The following is a 20,486-nucleotide window of genomic DNA, read 5'->3' on the forward strand; positions in this document are numbered from 1 at the left end:
TGTAATTATGTTAAGAGACAGTCGGGGTGATCGTGCAGCTAATTGCACTAAAAGAATTTCCTTGGACACACTGTATTTCTACAAACAACCTGTTATATTAAAGTGATCCCACAATGAATGTCGACTCCCTTTCCTATAGTTTGATGAATGACTTGACACGAACACTGATAATGAAGGGGTGCAGTGGAGTGACCAGTGTCTTTATGTGTCCACCCTGACAGTGAAACATCATGACGACACTGCTGGACCTGAAGAGTAGTGTCCTGAGGCAGGTGCAGAGGAGTCAGTCGCTGAGGAGTCGGAGAGAGCCGCCTCCCACCGCCAGTAGCCCCCTCACACAAAGTCCTGACCCTTTACCTCGCAGGTAAGTCACTCTATGATGAATCTGTTCAGAAGTGTGTGGCCAGTTCGAACATTTACTCGCTGCTTTACAGGCTTTATTGAGTTTGAGCAAGAAGCAGGTGTTCCTGTGTTCCCAGAAACATAATTTCTAGCTACAGCTAGTACTGACATGACTGTTTCCTTTTCTGAGAAGTAATAGTCTTTTTTTTTTAAGCACATTAAAGTGCACTCTGCGGAGCCCTGAAAGATAATGGCAGCCTTTTTGCATCAGCTCATAAGCAATAATTAATTGATGGTATTCATTTATTTTCTGCTGACCATCCTGCTGAAGCCACAGGTCATCATTTGTTGTCAACAGAGTGTTTTAATGTGGTTGGCATTTATTCCACAGTCGTGACCTGCTGCGAGCTTGCCATGCACAAGCTGTCTAGCCACCAAGGACACATACACCTCACTATTACATGCACAGTCAGGCACTGAAGGGGACACAAATGCAGCTTTTTTTGTATGAGTTTACACCACTTGGTTCATAGGTTTGAATCCTCTTCAGGATATGAAGCTCACCACAGCACAGCACACTGCTGTTTTTAAGTTGTGGGAAAAAAAAAATCTTGCTACATCACAAATGAAGAGAGCAAATCACCATGTGCGTGTTTATGTAAGTACTCGTGTCTGAATGGGGAAAATATAAAAGTTATGTGTAGCTGGGTTTAGGAGGGTGTGTGTGTACTGTATTTGTAAATGTATGTTGTTTTTTGTATGTACATTCATCAACATCGCTTTTAGATCAAGTCAAGAGGACATGAATAACATGACACTGGTTTTATGTATTATTAAAATGGCACAAAGAACTCCTGTTGCAATGTTTTAATTTCTATGTGTAAACTTGTGCATATACTGTTCATTATACATATATCTGTTGTTATGGACTTGCATTTATGTGCTTTATGGCTTTTATGCATATTTATTATGCTTGTACGTATACATTTTCTGTATGTGTATATGTAGTCTATGCACTTTATGTGTGTATTCTTATTTTTTGTTCTATGTCCTTTTCAATTTGTCTTCTTTTCTTTTATAAAGTTGTATAATGTCTTGATTATGTCATGTGTTGCCATTACCTTGATATCACTGTGTTCTTCGGGACACGGGAGACTAAACAGTACATTGGTGGATGTTTTTTTTTTTTTATTCTTTATTATTATTTTTTATTTAACCTTGGCCTTGATCATGCCTGATCTTTCCACATTTCTTCCTGTTAAAGATGTTTGTGGAGTTTGTCCTTTCCTGCATCTTGGCAATAAACTAAGTGGCACAGGTAAAATCTGTTTTTTCTTGTCTGAAGCCAAAAGTAATAGTATGAACCTGAGGTTTCTATAGCAACCTAAACACCGGCTGCTGCCACGATGAACTTACATACTTGTAATGACGACCACCTCTATTTATAACATGGAACATAATCGCAGATGTTGCTTACTGATCAATAAAAAAACGGTTTTTAATCCAAATTCTTTTTGGGTAGAACCTCCATTTGTTTTGTTTAGCTTTTTCATTTCATCAAAGAGTGATTTGAACTGTCAATATCTCACCTTTTTCTCATTTCCTATGCCAGCTCCCTGGTGTTAAAGCCTTCCCACTGAGCCTCCGCCACACGTAGCCTGAGCACTCATTATTAGAGGCCGGCTGTTGATCTTTGTTATCCGTTCAGGCTGCTGCTGACCTGCCTGCACTCTCCCTCTAATTGAGAATTTGCAAATGAGGCCAGGTAGATTTGGGCCGCTCCATCCACAGTTGTTGACCCAGTAGTACAGTCGGCTGTCGGAGCGGAGCTCTCAGAGCTGAAACTGGTACATTAGAGGTAAACTTTTTAATTCTGTTTAGCACATTATGTGTTTTACCTTTATGTGAGCGGGGTTGTTAAGTCTTGTTGAGCTTAGCCAAGTATTAAAACCCACAGGAATGTATATAAGAATGTACATTTATATTGTCATTTACATATTTAACTAGTCACTTTAAACCTGTCAACAATAGTGGCCTTCATATATCACGCTTCACTGTGTTTTGAATCATGATCTTGCTGCAGTGTCCTTAATCGACTTGACTCCTTGGGGTCGCTGTCTCTCATTTTTAAATTAATGCAAAATAACCAATTTAGACTGGCATTCAATGGAAATGTCTAAGGAAGATGCCATTACAGCTGATAAACAGATAAACTATACATTTAAAGAATATGTTTTCCTATTTTTTTTTCAACAAATGTTATTCTGTCCCTCAATATTTCTTTTGAGCTCTAAACCTGCTTTTGGCCACCAAAAGTTTCACTGTTCAGGTTGTACATCTATACAACATCACAGGGCTACAGTTAAGAAATACAAGCTTTACTTTAAAGTTGGCCTTTGCCTGTTTTAAAATAGGTAAAATCCTCAGCCAGTCATTGATCCACGCAGCAAGGAAGTACACACTGTAAGACACAATTGTAAGGCACCCAAGAGGACCCAAGTTGGAAATAAATTCACACCAGGCTTCTGCTCTGTCTGTAGTTCTAACTGGGAGACTGCTGTTTCTTTCACGACTTATTGAGTAGAGAGAGACTGTGATCAAATCTCCACAGCGAAGTCTTTTCACCTGTAATGTTCTGTTGCTTAATCAAATGTGCAATTACAGTAAAACAGAGAGTCCTTTGTGTCGTGTTGAGAGGAGGGTATTTATGTGCTGGGGATCCTTGATGATGATAGAAGAATATTGTGCAGGATAGTTTTTAAAAATCAGCTCTTTTTCTTAATGCATTCAGACCTCACTTTATCTTTCATGCTGCAGAAAACAGTGATGTCTGCAATATTAATTACTATGTATGCACTGCCTTATTATATTAAAGTGAGGGGCTGCTGTCACCTTCACACTCCCAATTAGTCGTGTTTAAACACATGTCCTCCCAGACAGAGGAAGTTCAGGCTGTTCGCATTTTTTGTTTATGTTTTCCTTCTGATTTACTCTCCACACAGGAACACATAATTGAAGCATTTGAATGAATTCAGAAAATAAATTAGAATAAAATGACAGTAGAAAAAAAAAAGACCTGTTTCCTAGCAACATCAAATCAGTTTGTCATTCTGGTGGCATGTGTGTGTGCATGTGTGTGTGTGTGTGTGTGTGTGTGTGAGAGTGTGTGAGAGAGACAAAGGTTGAAAGATATCAGCTTTTTTTTTTTTTTTTTTTTTTTTTTTTAGATGTATCAAATCAGAATGGATTTGCATCATTTTTTCTTTTTTTTTATTTCGGCTCATAAACAAAGCTTGAAACTAAAGATCCCAGATGGTTTGGACAAATCCTCAGGCTGTTTGACTGACAGAAGATGGGACAGATTTCTGGATGCCAGAATGCCCTGGATGATTGAAGAAGGAAGGGAGAGAATTGAGTGTCTCATAACACAAGAATTACGATCAAATGAAGCTTATTTGTACTATGTGCAAATGGAAACTGCAAGCTCCAAAAAGCAAAGCTCCCAATTTTCTGTGGAGTCATTCACAGATGCAGACTCAATTTGTGGTTTCCAGCTTTCAAACGCTGACTGAAAGGTTTCAGATAAGAATATCAGCCACTTTTTATTTATTTAATAGCTTCTAAGAGATCGACAAGTGAGCCCAAGAAAACCAAATAGTTGAAGTCGATTTGACAGAGAGAAAATTAATCATCGAATATTTTGATTACTAACTTATCATTTATTTGACCTTGTGTCCATTTTGACTTTGTAAAGTTCTACAAGTACAACATACTGCAAATGCCGTATGGTATGTTTCCCGTAGGGATTCTGGCACGTTTTACCCACTTTACCTTAATACAGCATGCACCTTTTTTAATGGGTTTGACCGCAGTGGGAACCTGACCAACACCCCCTCAGCATGGCTGCCATTAGTCTCCATCAATACCTCAGGGGATTGCCATCAGCTGTACCACCATGGCGAGAGCCAGTGGGTGCTGGGATGGGCTGCCATATGCCTGCTGTGATGCGCTGATGCTAGCTGTTCGAGGAGCTCGACAGAGCCTCTGCGGACGGCCATTCTGTATAATGTGACGGGGTATGACTGAAAGATGAGGAAGGAGACAGAAGCCGGGGAGTGTGGGGATGGTGGGACTGACGGCATGACTGATCCCACTGGTTCTGCTACAGCCTACATTAGAGCTGTTGCCTGACCCAGTGATTTCCATACAGGCCTGGAGGATGATGCCCAGTGAGAGATTTGAGAGAGGGGAGAGTAGGGGCGGGGGGTATCTTGGAGGGTCCTAAGATGTTCAGCCAGCTACTCCCTCCCTGAATGTGCATGCATCACCATGACAACTGGGGCCGACGGGAGTCCGGGGATTCACTCACACCTGGAGGAAACTGAAAACATCATTAGCATTTTGCACACAGCCCTGCTCATCATAGTAGATTAACACGGTTCATGCAGAGTGCAGACATGTTGGATCGCTGAGAGCTTTGGTCCAGACCTGCTTTGCTTTTATTTTTAGGGCATCAGAGAAGACAGTGGGACAGTGTTTGATAACGACGCTAATAAAGATCTGAGCCACGGGCGATGGAGCCCAGTAGTCCTACATAAAAAGGATGCAGATCATCTTTATTGACAGACGCTCCTCTAAAGCGTCTGCAAGCAAGATGAAGCGTCAGTGTCACTGGATCTACTAATCAGTTTCACTGATGTATCTGTTGACCATATTACGACATTTCACTTCACTTCTTCTTGTACGTTACCATATTTTCCAGCTTCTCATCTCAGTTGTTAGAGATGAATTGTCAGTCTGCTTCCTCTCCTTGGCAGGATTTCCGAGGACAGCATGGAGTTCTTTGAGCGTATGAATGTCATTCTTCAGAAACAAGAGAACATGCTGCGGGCTGCCCAGGCTGAGGTAACCCCAACCCAGCTTCCACCTCTCCATCTGTTACACACTTCAAGTTCATACATGTAGTCCTCAGCGCTGTCGCTCAGCGCCTTGCTGTATGACGTCTGATGACAGAAGGGCTCGGTTGAGTAGGGTGCTCAAAAGATTGGAAGCTCGACTGTGACAAGCTGCTTTCAGCGGCTATGATCAGCTCGTTCTGCTGCCAGTGCTAACAAGGCAATGATGCTTTATTGACATCTTTGATGAGACAGTTTGAGATCTTTCCTTTCTACTTCCTGCTTTTGAGCTAGGCTCACCCCATTTATTGTAATATGTATTTATTGTAATATTACTAACATAGCAGAGCATAGCAGATGTTAGAAGAGCATAGTGCAGCAGGGAGAGGGAAGTCTGATTTTGAGTCTCATGATAGTGAAAGTAGCTTATTGTGACTTTAGGTATAAAGAAATTCCAACACTGTACTGTCAATAATAGTCTGCCACAGCCATGAGAGAGAACAGCTTTGTTTCTGTCCCACTCACAGTGTCAGAGAGGGGCCTGTACAGTACCACCACCCCAAGAGCATGTGGACCAGTCCTTCATCTCTGACAGAATCAGCAGGACAGAGGTGCGCCACTCACCTTTTTTTTCTATTCTTTTTGTCTTTAACTGTATTTCAGCAGGTATTCAATTTTAAAAGTCACAATAACAGAACACAGTTGTGTGTGTGTTTTTTTCCGTTTTTTTCATCCCTGCACTTCATGTGCAACAGAGCAGAAAGCATGAAGTGAAAAGAACATGAGCTTTTATTTTTGGAGAGTTGTTATTAAATGGAGTGTGTTTTCTTTTTTTCATGTAGCTGGATCTGCTTTATGAGGAAGCATTGTACACGGTGGTCAACAGGGTCGGAGTCCCTCCACCAGAACATGTGAAAAGTGATGAAGAGCTGTTTGCTTACCTAGTAAAGGTATCTATCCATCTATCCATCTATCTATCTATCTATCCATCTATCTATCTATCTATTTATCTATCCATCTATCCGTCTATCCGTCTATCCATCTATCCATCTATCTATCCATCTATCCATCTATCCATCTATCTATCCATCTATCCATCTATCTATCCATCTATCCATCTATCCATCTATCTATCTATCTATCTATCTATCCATCTATCTATCTATCTATCTATCTATCCATCTATCTATCTATCTATCCATCTATCCATCTATCTATCCATCTATCCATCTATCCATCTATCGGGCTCCATTAACTCTCTGACAGTAACACTGATGCTTAGTACATGAAAAGTGTTATTTGTTGTGAGAACGCTTTAAGAATCTCAACAGATGCTCTTGGCTCCGACGTGTTTAAACATCAAAGCCCACTCGCACTGTGTGCTGATATTCATCTGTCATATTACATTAATTGAGGTGATGTCATGCTAGGAATTGTAGCCTCTTTTATGTTTCGAGTGGGCGTCTTATTTTTAAGGTGTGCAGCATGGTTCGTTTGAGTTCAGAGTTTCAACTATTTGTTTTATGCCTGGCTTTCTTTCCAAGGTGTTTGACATGGGAGAGGAAGAACATGACATCATTCTCCAAAAAGTTCAAGAATCCAAGGTGAGATACTGCTTTGTTCATCTAACAATAATTCTTCAATAATTTCTAGATAAACAACTTGTTCATATAGTGCAATAGAAAGTTCATGGTGGCACCCTTAAAACCCTTAAAGTAAAGGTGTTATATGTGTTATATACTGCATATTTGAGTTTATAACAATGGTAAAAAACTAGATTATGCACATTGTATTGTTTTAATGTACATTTTCATTTTCATGTTAAAGTGCTCACAGTGTAATTTAATTTGGAAGCAGTGGAAAAATTGTTTCTATTTTGTGTTCAGCACATAACACATGTATTAAGTTCACATATTCGTTGTCTGAAATATTTTCCACTTCTGCTTTTGTCACTTTGGTAATTTCAAAGCATGTTTTCCTGCTTATGTAGCCTTGACTCCATTCGGCACCTTGACAACTAATTGTGTTTCTAACATTAAACTCTAAATTCACTTATACTTACTTAAAATCTTCTCTTGTCCCAACTTTTTTGGAAAGGAGGGTTTTAAATGATGTATTAAAATATGTCATCATTGTCCTTTTCAGTGATTATGATCGTAATAAAACGCACAGTAAAACAAATTGTGACCTTCAGAAATACCTCTTAACCCTCACCTGTGCAGCTACATTTGATCATGCGGATCCTGCATTGTAAAGTGCTGTGGCAATAATTTGAAAGCTTGGCCTGGACAGCCACAGCAGGAATGCACTGATGCCCTTGGAGAGTTTTCAGATGTTAGACATCTGAAAGCCACATTTTGAATGATTTCATGTTTTTCTGTTAGACTGTTAGGGACATGTCACATTGAGGGCATGTGAAAATAGATTTTTTTTCCACTTAAATAATCTTACCAGTGATTTTGCCTTTGGTGAAATGCTGAGTTTTTCTACTTTGTTATTAATTTAACTTAATTTATTAATTATGTGACCTTGATCTTTTATAGCATTTGATATTTTCTTACTCAAAAGACCGTTTTACCTATTTTTTTTTTCACAGCGAGCAAGTTTTTCCCTGAGAGTCTCTGTTATGAAAGCAAAGAATCTGATGGCCAAGGATGCAAATGGTGAGACGTTTCAACTATTTAATATCCCATTGCTAACAGAAAACAGGATATCTCTGTGAGATATTTTTCACCTAGCAACAATAAGGGCCTGAAAAGCCCTTGAAAGCACTCAATTCAATAAAAAGTCAAGTGGTCCACCTCCTCACCTTACATCATATAGTTTCCAACTCTTCATGGTAATACAGATGTTGAAGATAAGTGAATCCTCTACAGGTTTGATTGGCATAAGGTGTGGGATTATATATATATATATATATATATATATATATATATATATATATATATATATATATATATATATATATATATATATATATATATATATATATATTGGTTTAATTGATTAATTGATTAAATCTAATCAAATATGCATGGACAAATGTTATGCTTCATATTTTAATTTGGTGACAGAGTATCATATACTGTATGAATATGCTATTTTTGTCTTTGTATAATATACATAATTAGATGGTTTAATCCAAAATGACCATATAAGAAATCTTTATTAAGCCTAGAGGTTAAAGACAGATGGTGTCATAATGAGCTGTAGCTGGTTAAAGAGCTGATACCATTTTAAAAGAGGCAAATATCACATTATATGATTTTGTTTCTTCCCCAAACACAATTAATTACTCGTGTCCAGTGAAATGATTCTCACCAGTAAACCCATTTTCAACCAGCAGCACTGATTACACCAACGAGTACTTTAGGAAAACACTGATTGTAATTGTGACAGCTTTCCCTCTCGTTGCTGATGCAATAGCATCATGATATAAACAGTCTCATGTGTGCAATAACCATTTTTTTCCTGTGGCCTGCCAGGGTACAGCGACCCTTACTGCATGCTAGGAATCCTGCTGGGCCAGAGCCCGCGGGAGACCGAGGAAAAGAAGGAGAGAAAGTTCAGCTTTAGGAAGAGGAGGGAGAAGTTGGAGAAACGTTCCAGCACTAAGGAGGTATTACCTGCCAGGTGTATCCAGGTGACCGAGGTCAAACCAGAGACTCTCAATCCAGTGTGGGACGAGCACTTTCTATTGTGAGTGAAGCGGTTTAACCTTTTCTCAGAGTGCTGGACGTTTGATTTGTTTCACACGAGCTCCCAAATGACCAGCACAGCACATTGTCATCTCCTTGGAAAGAGCAGTAAAGGATTGAGATGTTTAATGTGTTTACTGGTGTAGGTGAAAATGTAATGAGACTTTCCTGCTTGATTCACAGTGAAATAGATGATGTCCAAAACGACCTCCTACATCTTGACATATGGTAAGATTTCTGCCACCATGGCACAAAAATGGTTTGTTGTTGTGTGTGTTTTATCCGTTACGCCCTTCAGTAAGAATATTAGCATTGTAGAGATGACGTTTCCTTTTGACCTTTACATCTCAGCCTTAAACGGTCCTGATTGTAGATCTTCAATTTGCAGTTCCATTTATTTTCGTGCGAAGATAATGAAACATGTTCTCACAGGAAATGAGAGATTGTAATAACCTCTGATTTATTCCCCTTTTCTCCAGGGATCACGATGATGACGTGTCTGTCGCTGAGGCCTGCAAAAAGCTCAATGAAGTCAGCGGGCTTCGTGGAATGGGCAGGTAGAGGAAAACTGCCTGAATTATCATAAATATGCTGAAATGTGATGATGTAAATACACCGCCTTGTCAAGAGATCATAACAGTTCAACAACAGTTCGTCATTGAAATAATCCAGTTGACGCTAAAGCAGCGAATATACTGTAAGTCAAAAGTTCCAGTTTGTGAATGAAAAGGCGTGGGTTGTCTGCATTACTTCAAAATAATGACACCAACCTGCTTGTTAATTCGATGGGATCATTTAATTCTGACACACAGGAAAGTCCAATGCCAATAAAGCTGTGCACACTGGGAGCACAGAGTGTTCAGTCGGGTCATGGTGAGACTAATAAATAACAGACATGTCTAATGAAAACCTGAGAATGTCAATCACAGCCAGGGGACAAAGGGATCCTGGAGGTGGAAAATGTGCAATTTCCACTTTAACAAGAAATAAACCGACTAATAGCTTCACCGCTTCCTAACTGATTAGGAAATGACATTCATTCTGCTGTTGCTATTATTGCAAGTCGCTGCAGATAAAAAGCATTAGCTAAGAGCCTAAAAATGAACAACTGCACTACAAACTACAATTAAAAATGAATTCAGCCTGTGACAAACGCTGTTTTCTCTTGTCTAGGTATTTTAAGCAGATTGCGAAGTCAGTGCGTTCCAATGGATCTGCATCATCAGGCTCTGAGGAGAATGCCGATGACTTTCTTGGATGCATCAACATCCCTTTGAATGTGAGTGTAGAAAGGTTCAAAGCAAAACTCTTACTATTGAGAGGCAAAACATCTAACAGACTAAAAACAGACTAGTGAATACAACATAAGTAGGTCGCTGTCATTTATCAGGCTGGTTTTCTTCTTTCAGGAGATTCCAGTTGTCGGCTATGACACCTGGTTTAAGCTGGAGCCTCGATCAAGTGCATCCAAAGTTCAGGGAGAGTGTCACCTGATATTAAAGCTCTTCACCAGCCAGGTATGCACAGTATAGCACTGATTCAATAAAGACTAGTACTACTGTGTGCCTCATATGTGTAGAATATAAAGAATTACAACCTGCGATGTAATTTGTTTACATATAGAGAGACTCAACTTTGTCTAAGAAGGACTCCAATGCGTCCATTCACAAAAAACTGCTGAGTCAGATTGTGGAACATGAGCATGCTCATGTCAAGGTGAGTATCCTTTAGATTATTTATTTACATCAGTTTTTTTTTACTATTGCATTTGGCTACCCAAGTGAAAAGAGGTTAGTTGATTGAATTGCCTTCATGTTGTCGTCTGTCTTGTCTTGTCTTGTTGTTGTTGGGTTGCTTTCTTAGCCTCCAGGGGGCCACTAAATAGGATTTAAAATGATTAGACTTTGTTTTGACTGCAGGGAAATTAGTTCTGTGGATCTACGTGAATTGGATTTGAGTTTGTCCGGTGACAAAACAAAATAAATTGTAGGTTAGGCGGCTAAGCAGCACAGCATATTCTTTCTTGTACTTAAGAACTCCTCTGTCACATCAGACAACAGCTGGTGCTGCGGAGGCGTTTGATGTATAATGACTGTTTTGTGTTGAAGTCAAAGTCACTGCACCCTGGCTTTGACTAAAGTGTTCAGTAGGCTAATTGAAGAAGATTGGAAATTGTGTTCTTATCTGATATGCATGACAGTCATGTACATATAATTCTAGAGAGAGCCTTACAACTGGAATGGGCAGGTTTGTCCTGCAGCATGGACTGTGCTGACCCACCATGCTGTGCAAACTGATCTCTCACCTCTGCAACAGGCCATTATGTGAGTACTAATGGAGGAATAAAATTGATCAAATCAACCGTACACGCTTTAGCATAAGATAAAAGCGACGCGTTTCGTTTTTTTACCGCAGCCGCTGGCAGTGCTACAGCGGCCACCATCGCACCCAGAGGGTGTGCTACTCCCTGCTGCTGCGCCTCCTGAGAACCATCGATGCAGAGTGGGACCCTCCCGCCGTGAGGGGAGACCTGGTATGTTCTCCACCATTGCTCCCCCTCCCCCTCCCCAGTAGGAAAAACCTTTCATCATCTGGAAACAGTCACCTCATTAGCTCAACTCTTCACTGACATTCATCAAGGTTTTTGGATCAGCCAAAAATGTCTCACAGCCTGTGTACTTGAAGCTATAACTGAGGGCCCTTCCTGTGTCCAGGAGAGGCAGCTGTCAGACAGCTTCAGGCTGTACACAGAGCACTGCCTGTGCCTGATGAAGAACATGCGTCAGGTTTTCCCCTGCACCAGTGCCGCTGCCATTACACGCTACGAGCTCATGCTGAGGTAAAGTCACACCACCATTACATCATCTCACACAGTCGTCCATGCTGCCATACCAGAAACACGCTTAACCTTTCACCCCAGCACACATGAACAGTCCGTCACACTCTGTGGAGGAAGTGTTTGGTTCAATCGTTATTCAATATCAAGATATTTGTTACAGAACATGTTGTATAAAAACTGAAATTTAGGGGTTGTGCACCAACATATTGTGGTCATAAGCCATAACTTAAACTTAGCTAATGTAACATGTATTATTCCCTGTATCATATTATGCTTCAATTTCACCAGTGACCAAATCCTACCATGAACACAAGTATGAGAGACATGCAGTCATGTAAAGCATCATCTGTCCGAGCATCAAAGGATTACATTGAGAGCATGCATATGGAATTGAAGATGATAGATGTACATATGTATATTTGTGAATTACTTTTATTCAAATTTGTGCATTACATGTGTTAATTAATTTTCTAGACACATTCATTTTCTAGCCTTCAAAATGCACTGGCCAAAGTGACATTTAAATTTCAAGTGTTAGATAGTCTCTCCATAATTCAAAAGCAACTTGGCAGGTATTTGTGGAGATGCTCTTCTTTGGATCAGTCGAGGTAAGTTAATGAGGTGACGAGTTGTGACAAACCCACAGAAATCATCACCCTCTGGCCTTAGCTTCCAGTTACTGTCACGCAGAAGGAAGTCCAAAAAAGAAAAGCATCAAATTAGGGAGTCTGAGTTAGATAAATGCCAGCCAGTAAAATCTGCTAATTACTCAAGTTCATGTTGCTGTGTCGGACTAATTTGAAGGACGCAGTTGTTTTTTTAAAATTACTGTTTTTAGAGAAAAGCTCCCCCATAAGAAACCCAGCGCTTCGCAGTGATCAACACCTCGGGGGAGATCTCTTTGTAGAAGTACATCTCTCACAGCGCGCACACACACACACACACACACACACACACCAGAGTGACTCACCTCACACTTGAAGTTGAATCTCTGCTCGCCTTCGGAGATAATGCAGGATTGTGCATACAATTAAAGTCGAAGGAATTTAGTGAGATAGTAGCTTTCCTATATATATGTGTGTGTACATATATATATATATATATATATATATATTATATATACACATCTATACACACACATATATATATATACAGTATATATATAAAATAGTGTGTGATATGAAATCAGCATGACCTAAAAGCAGGCTTGTATTGTAACTGTCTTGTCCTGTCTGCACATGCCAGGGGGATTGGCTACATGCAAAACATGCGGGCATTTAAGACTGTGTGTCCTCTTCGAAACGAGCTGCACTTGGACATCACGACTGCTGCCAAGGTAACAATGACAGAGCTGGTGTGACTGCTGGTATTAAAGTGGTTTCGGTCCTCTTTGATGTATACAAACAACACTGAATACTCGACAGAGCACTGTTAATTAACCCTTTTATCCGCCTTAATTTGTGTAATTATTTCAACAGAAGGGAACAGCGGAGTGGTACGAGAGCTTAATTGCAAGATATAAACCGGAGGATGGGGTAAATTTGTACTGATTAATACTTAAAGTCCTAATCACAGAAATCATTGCAGCTCCCTTTTATTGGCCGCGCCTTAAGAACTGATCCAGTTGTTAATTGTGTGTTGACAACTAAGACTCTGGAAGAGCAGCTGAAGAAGTTGGTTCAGGTGGTCGATGCTGTGTGTGCAGACGTACAGAGAGCCCAGAACACCTACAACAAACTCTTTTACAGGTAAACGTCAAGGCTGAATGTCCTCAGTGAAATATTAATAAAAAACATCAACGTAGAAATGTTCTGCTACTGTGCACACACTCGCTGTGTTTCAGTATCACAGCGATGCCATTTCATCCTGTGTTTGTTGTCACAGTGCGGTGAAAGTAGATTTCTTCAGCATATCGTACAGGCAGTTGGAGAAACAGGTATGCCACTGAAAATGATGTGAAATGCTATTATGCACGTCTTATAAAGTCTTTTGAGTCTCGCTGTATTGTTGTCACTAACTGTAACAGACACTTGACACTTGGATATAATCAAATTCGCTCATCCTCCAGGTAGCCGATGATGTAAATGTAGCAATGGAGCGGGTGTGTGGGACTCTGGAGCAGGAGAGCTCCAGGCTGACTCAAACAATGGGAGAGACCATCTTTGAACTCTTCATGTCCTTGAAAATCCTCAAAGGCTTTCGGGAGTTTCTTCCTCTCAAGTTAGTCATCACTTTGACTCTGATAACTATTCGTATGCGGCTGGTAGCAAGAAGATGAGAAGTCAACCCTCTTTCCGGCTTTGAATTTATTAAAAGTGATGTGTGTTGTTCTCTAACAGGGATGCTAAAATGTTGGCCTTGACAGGCTTTCATAACTGGTTCAAGTCCTCAATTCATAAGTGGCTGCAGATCATTCATGACAGATCTTGTGACAGAATCCGTAACGCAGTGGAAACAGACAAGGTGAGAGGCTCCCGCCCTTTTGTAAATGTGAAGACAAATTAAGATAATGCATTGAAAAAAATGAATTATCTAATGTAATTAAGCTTTTTCTTTTTTTTTTTTTTGACAGCTCGAACCTGTGCAGCAGGGAAAACACAGCTCATCCGCTGTGGACGTGGCGATGTGCTTCAGCCAGGTACGCGAGATCTGGCTCCAGCTGGCCTGGCCAGACTCTGCGGGGGCCTTCATCTTTGTCACTCGTTTGACAGACGTGAGTGCCACTTTCACGTAGTCACATGCTGCACATACACAAGCACATATGTGAAATAATGACAGTTTCGCTGGTATTAGACGGGTGTTATTACTTATCACACATTCTCTTGTTTTTATACGTCTCAGAATTTCTGCAGCGAGGCCGTGTGGTACTCAGAGATGATAACACACAAGATTGAGAGGAACCAGCTGGGCCGAGACCACAAGAGCTTCACAGTGCAGGTAACACCTGCAGCAAGACCAAACTAGGAGAGGGCACACTATGACATGTCTCCAGGCCATACAGACATGAAGATATCAGCCAGTGATCGGATATGTTTACAGTGCAAGGAAAGCAATCAATTACACTCACACCCTATCCATCCATTTCTCTGTAGCCCTGCTTCTTTTCCTTCTTTGTTTCTCCACCTCCACCCTCTGTTTCTCCTCTTTGGCTCTTCCTGGCTTTCTGCTAGCTCTGCATAGCCCTGAACAACATGGAGCATGTGCGAGTTTTCCTCGGTCACCTGCCTCGCGACCTGGACTGGCAGGGTGTAGAGAGGGCCATGGAGGAGTCCTGCGGGGTGGAGGGGAAGGAGCAGGTTTACAAGGCTCTCAACGGACAACTGTTCAATATGGACCTGGATCTGCAGAGGGAAGCCAAACGTCTCATCACACTGCTCACTGACAAGGTGAGCATAGTAGTATTACAACACATGCAATCTGTTACTATTTATTATGTAGTATTTTTTTCTTACTATAAATAAGTATCTCACATTGGTGTGTAACCACTTGCAAGCACTTGTGTAAAAGATTCTTTCCATGCAGATGCTGCCTGAGCTGCGCAGGTACATCCAGCACATCAGCCTGTCTCCGGACTCCATCAACAATGATGACGTAAGGCTCGGTTGTGGTCTGAACAGCAATTATTCTTAGTTTGCATTGGTATTTGTACATACAGTTTTTGCATGTACATGTTATATGTTAATGTGACATTCTTCCAGGCTGTGTCCCCTCTCATGAAGTACTTAAAAGACACTATGGTCATCCTCACTGAAAAACTCGTAAAGGAGAACTTGGCTAGGTAATTATTCATTTTTCGTCTTTGCTCCCTGAATTCTGTAAATGAAATTGTATTTCTTTCGTACTAGCAGGTGAAAGTGTGACAGCTCCACAATTAAGATGCTACAGTTGCGCGTGAATGTAAGCTTTGCAACAATAATTATACCCCTTAGTCTTGTTTTGTGTAATTAGTTACTATTATTCTCCTCTTATCTGTGAAAACATGCTGCACATGAAGCTGGGTGAGGGTACAGAGGTGTAATTGCAAGAGCTGGTAAACACAAACGTGTGGGTGTCTTATTGTGCCTGTCGCCCTTGTAGAGTTCTCCAAAGCATGTGGGAGCTGCTCCTGCGGATGATCCTGGACACAGTTACAGAAAACAGAGGTGTTCAGGTGGAGTTTTACAACCGCTTCCAGTACACGGTGGAGGTCAGTGCACAGTCAACTTCATGTCACAGAACTATTTTTTTAGCCGTTTCCAGCTTTGCTTTGTTTGACTGTGAGCCCACCAAGAGTAATCTGCTTGGAAAGACATGTGTCAACCCTGTAAAGATTATCATCACCACTGTTACCATCATTCTTTGATTAGCTCTGTACGCTTGCTGTCATGCAGTCATTAGCATATATCAGATATTTATGAAGTCACTATTCCAAAGTGAGTTCCTCATGAATGACAATGTGGGAGCTGTTGTATATTCCAATGCCAATTTAACCAGCTGGCGGGAGACATGACAGATTTGCTTGGGAAGTCACATGGCATGCCAAACGAGTGGGCTGAGGTTTGAAATTTGGCAGACGAATTCTGTGTTTGCCTGTAGAGGTTTCAATTGGTGTGTGTGAACAACACATCCACTATGCCGAGACTTTCTTCTATCAAAATTAGAAGGATGAATGTGACGAATGATAATTCCCAGCTCACAGTTTTTTTTTTGTTTGTTTGTTTGTTTGTTTGTTTGTTTGTTTTTTTACTTGAATGCTTTAGACTCTGTTGCAGTTCTTCCATGCAAGGGGAGAGGGGCTTTCCTTGGAAGACATGAAGAGTGGTGACTACAAGGTAGGACTTATTGCAATTTATCATGAGGTCCTGCTATTCTCTGTTTCCCTTTCTGACCCTCCTCATTCTGCCTTAGGTCCTGGATGAGGAGCTCAGACTGAATAAATGTTCCTCCTTTGAGCTGATTGAACAGTACTATCTGGAGAAGATTTCTCTCCAGGTACGTCTCAACTTAGTGACACAACATGTAGATGGGTGTTTTTGTCAGTAGAGTGAAAAATCTTTTCATCATGGCAACTGATGAGAAGTCAAAATTAGTTCTGCTCATCATGTTATATTTTTTGTAATTGATACTGCAGAAAACACTCAAACATACCCGTTTTGGTCGGATCAGTGTGAAGTGCTACTATGATGCTCCAGAGCAGAGGCTGACAGTGGAGATTTTGCACGCTGCAGATATCATTGCACTGGATGCTAATGGTAAAACAGTTGAATCAGTCTGAATCACAAAGTGGAGTTTTAAAGTGGGGATTTCATTGTGTCCACTTCTGTGATCCTCCTCAGGTCTGAGTGACCCATTTGTCATAGTGGAACTCTGTCCTCACCACCTTTTCCCTATGGCCAAGAGTCAACGCACGCAAGTGAAACTCAAGACACTGCACCCAGTATTCGACGAGCTCTTCTACTTGTGAGTTGCAGCTCACAGCCTTCCTTCTTTATTTACTGTATATGTGCATGTGCACCAGTGTCTGATTAGTTCAATTCCTCTTTCTTTCAGTCATGTTAGTCCTGAGCAGTACCGACACAGGTTTGCTTGTTTGACCTTCACTGTAATGGACTACGACTGGCTGTCCACCAACGACTTCGCCGGTGAAGCTGTGGCTCCTCTTAGTGATTTCTGCTGGCCAGGGAGACCGAATGCTTCAGCTGCCGGCAAGAGCGTCCAGCCAGTCATTCTGCACCTGTCTCGCAGTAAACCAAGTGGTACATGTAGCTCCAGGCTGTATCAAGTCTGTTTTCTTTTACACAAACATAATATTGGCTTCTCGAGACACTTAGAGTATAGGTCTGAGTTTCCAATTACTTCTCCAAAACCCATTCAATCTAGACATACTGTAGTGTGTCAGGTGTAGGAACTGCTCTCATCTTTTTGCTCTCCCCTGCAGAGAAGCCAATCATGAGGATGTTGGACGCACGCACTGGAGACAGGGAGGCTCAGGAGTTTGTCCGCAGGCTGAAGGAGATTGAAAAGTCAATGGAGGAAGAGTAAAAGCTGTGAGCGCTGCCTGTGTTGGTGTTTTTCTGACCACGTCTTGCAACATGTGCTTTTGTACTGGTACGATGTTTACACTATTTGAATTTTTTTCCAATGTTATCGTTTGTTCAGTAATTAAACCAAAATGAAAAGAAAAAAGGAACAGAAACTGTGGAACTTATTGCTGTTTGCTAACTGGGAGATGAACATCCTGTCACTGTGCAACTCTATGCTGTCTCAGTTAAAGTATATTTTAGAATTGAATGGATAGTTGATCCTAAATGTTACTAGTCTATATTTTTTGTAATGAGTAATGTTATCTTTGTTGTATGATCTTTGATATGATAGATTTCAGAACTATTTTGTGGAAGTAGCTTACATATCCAATATTATTCAGTCAAAGTTTGAATCTATACCTCAGATATGCTCATTAGTTGCAGGGGATTTTAACATGTATCAAGACTTTTGACATTCTTCGCAGACATTGTGGAGATAACATGCATGAAAGCCTATTTAGGATGCGAATGCTTGAACATTGATTTTTCAGACCATGCAGTCTCATACCAACAAATAGTTGTGAATAAAAATACCTGGGTCAGGAAGGGACATCAAAGACAAGACAGAACACATAGCTTTGGGAAATTGCACTTTCTGAGACTTGGTGTTTTAAGGGCAGTCGGACAGATCAGCAACAGGGAGTCCTAACGCTGCCCTGGGGCACACGCCACAGTCTGGGTTCACTGGACTTTTCAGAATATTCTTCACAAGCCTCATGATGGGTCATTGAAGGGGCCTTAGTAGTGAAAGACCCACTCAGTCTCTTCTTGCTGCGCAGCATCTCTGCAGATATGTGACTGTTTCGCTGATGATAGCACACTACTATAAATTCAAATCAATCAATCAAATTCAGCACATGGACAAAACTAATTCTGTCATGTAGCAAACTTGAAAATTACATCATTTCATGAGTAAAGTCTGTACTCCATAATTTACCCTGAATTACTGCCATCAAACTCAACAATTGAAGAGCTATTCTTAGCAACTGGAAATTGTGTAATCTTACACTGTTACAGCTGCAGCATTAAATAATTTAATTCGTAATAAGAAGAATTAGTTTTGATGTGTTATGATAAAAGGGATAACCAATTGAACATTAAACATTTCTAACTAATAATCTAAAAAAGAGGTTATTTAGATTTATTTTTGCTTCTCTAAGATACCACTTGTTTCTCAGTACCTGATTTATGTATTGAACTCAAACTAACATTTAACTAATCACTTTTGTTCATTGTATCTGGAATTATCTAAGAGTCATTTATATTTTTATGGTTATGGGAATAGACCAGGAGACGCTCCCTGGGGGATGGGTTAAATGCACAGGACAAATTTCATTGTAACATATGACAAATAAAGGCTGCTGCTGCTTCTTCTAACGCAGTATGTGGCACAGTGGGTGACCTCATATCCAGATGGTAGAGCTCTAAAAACATTAGGAGGGAGCTAGATAATTGCAGTTAATGATCTTATCTGGTTTTCAAAGTTCGGAAAACAGCCTTCAAATATAGCAAAGCATCATTATCCCAACTTTACAGCACTGCAGTCCAAAATTTGAGATTGTTTCTCAGTATGAAGCTCAGTTTCCTGAGGTAAAAAGAAAGGAAAAGCCTAATGAACCTATGCAGTGGCATAATTACAGTATAGTACATACTATAATATACTACAAGGTCTGTCTGCCTGTAGCAGCTTTTACTGATAATAATTCAACACCAGCTCTCACCACTCACCATTCCTCTAAAGCTATGTGTCTGTCACTGACATATTTGCAAAAATAGGTAAAACTACAACCTGGCATCCAACCACGTCTTGGAAACATGGACCCATTATGCAATTTAAGCATTATTAGACAAAATTTTAAAAAAGCACAAATTATAGCTTAATAATTGATTATCATAGATTTTATTCTAATAGTAGCAGAAAGCTAACAAGCTAATATTACTGTAGCACATCTAAAGCGCCTATTTCCTGGAGAGAATTTAAATCAAAACAGGGGGAAGGTGTAAATCTAGAATAGTTTCTTATAAATAGACATGAGGAAACAGATTTTATTTTGAATATTAATTTATGGACTAACAAGCTGAATTGGAACCACTCATGTTACTCCTCCAGTGAGAGGTTGCATAGCTCTCAGTAAAAAGGTTCATATGATACACCCGTATCATCCTCATTAGAGCTTACATAGTTGCACATAGGAAAAAACTAGTCAAAAAAAATCAAAGCATAAGAACAAGAACAAACAAGAACAAAACCTGAATACAGACAAAAAAAATGGAGGTGCAAAAACACTGAAATTTCTAATTTCATGTGTGCCAATCAATAGACAATTGGGCAAATCCTCCAAGCTAGAGATTATATCTGAGCATTAGAAATTTTAGTCCATGAGAAAATTAAATCTGCCTTCATGAAATATACTATATAAACTACAGACTGGTGTCTAGGAAAGTGGCATTACACTGTTAAAATGTAGCGTCAAGTTAACAATTGGTTATACTCCTCCATGCTACTCAAAACCACCCTAAAAACCACATGGGTATGATGTTTTGAGTTTGTGCTTGCATATATTATATATTATATGAAATATTTCCAAAGAAACACAAAGTCACTGCACTTGGGAAATTTTAAATGACAATGCCAGTTAGAAAAAATAGC

At 40.2% G+C, this 20,486-nt stretch overlaps 1 protein-coding gene across 1 annotated transcript; it reads left to right on the forward strand.

Moving 5' to 3' along the window:
- The first annotated feature begins 230 nt into the window (after window positions 1-230).
- baiap3 (BAI1 associated protein 3) lies at window positions 231-17,935 on the forward strand. Its single transcript, XM_026347864.1, has 33 exons — window positions 231-364; window positions 5,160-5,247; window positions 5,765-5,848; window positions 6,080-6,187; window positions 6,782-6,841; window positions 7,834-7,900; window positions 8,723-8,936; window positions 9,119-9,163; window positions 9,415-9,492; window positions 10,109-10,214; window positions 10,345-10,452; window positions 10,559-10,651; window positions 11,156-11,259; window positions 11,351-11,468; window positions 11,650-11,774; window positions 13,020-13,110; window positions 13,253-13,309; window positions 13,425-13,522; window positions 13,659-13,710; window positions 13,843-13,994; window positions 14,114-14,237; window positions 14,347-14,487; window positions 14,616-14,711; window positions 14,945-15,160; window positions 15,297-15,365; window positions 15,473-15,552; window positions 15,852-15,960; window positions 16,514-16,585; window positions 16,662-16,745; window positions 16,885-17,005; window positions 17,090-17,213; window positions 17,304-17,509; window positions 17,692-17,935. Exons 1-33 carry the CDS (start codon window positions 231-233, stop codon window positions 17,793-17,795), a joined length of 3,528 nt encoding a protein of 1,175 aa, XP_026203649.1. The 3' UTR covers window positions 17,796-17,935.
- Window positions 17,936-20,486: the final 2,551 nt, after the last annotated feature.

Source organism: Anabas testudineus, chromosome 8, assembly GCF_900324465.2.
Source record: "Anabas testudineus chromosome 8, fAnaTes1.2, whole genome shotgun sequence".
Classification (NCBI taxonomy): Eukaryota; Metazoa; Chordata; class Actinopteri; order Anabantiformes; family Anabantidae; genus Anabas; species Anabas testudineus.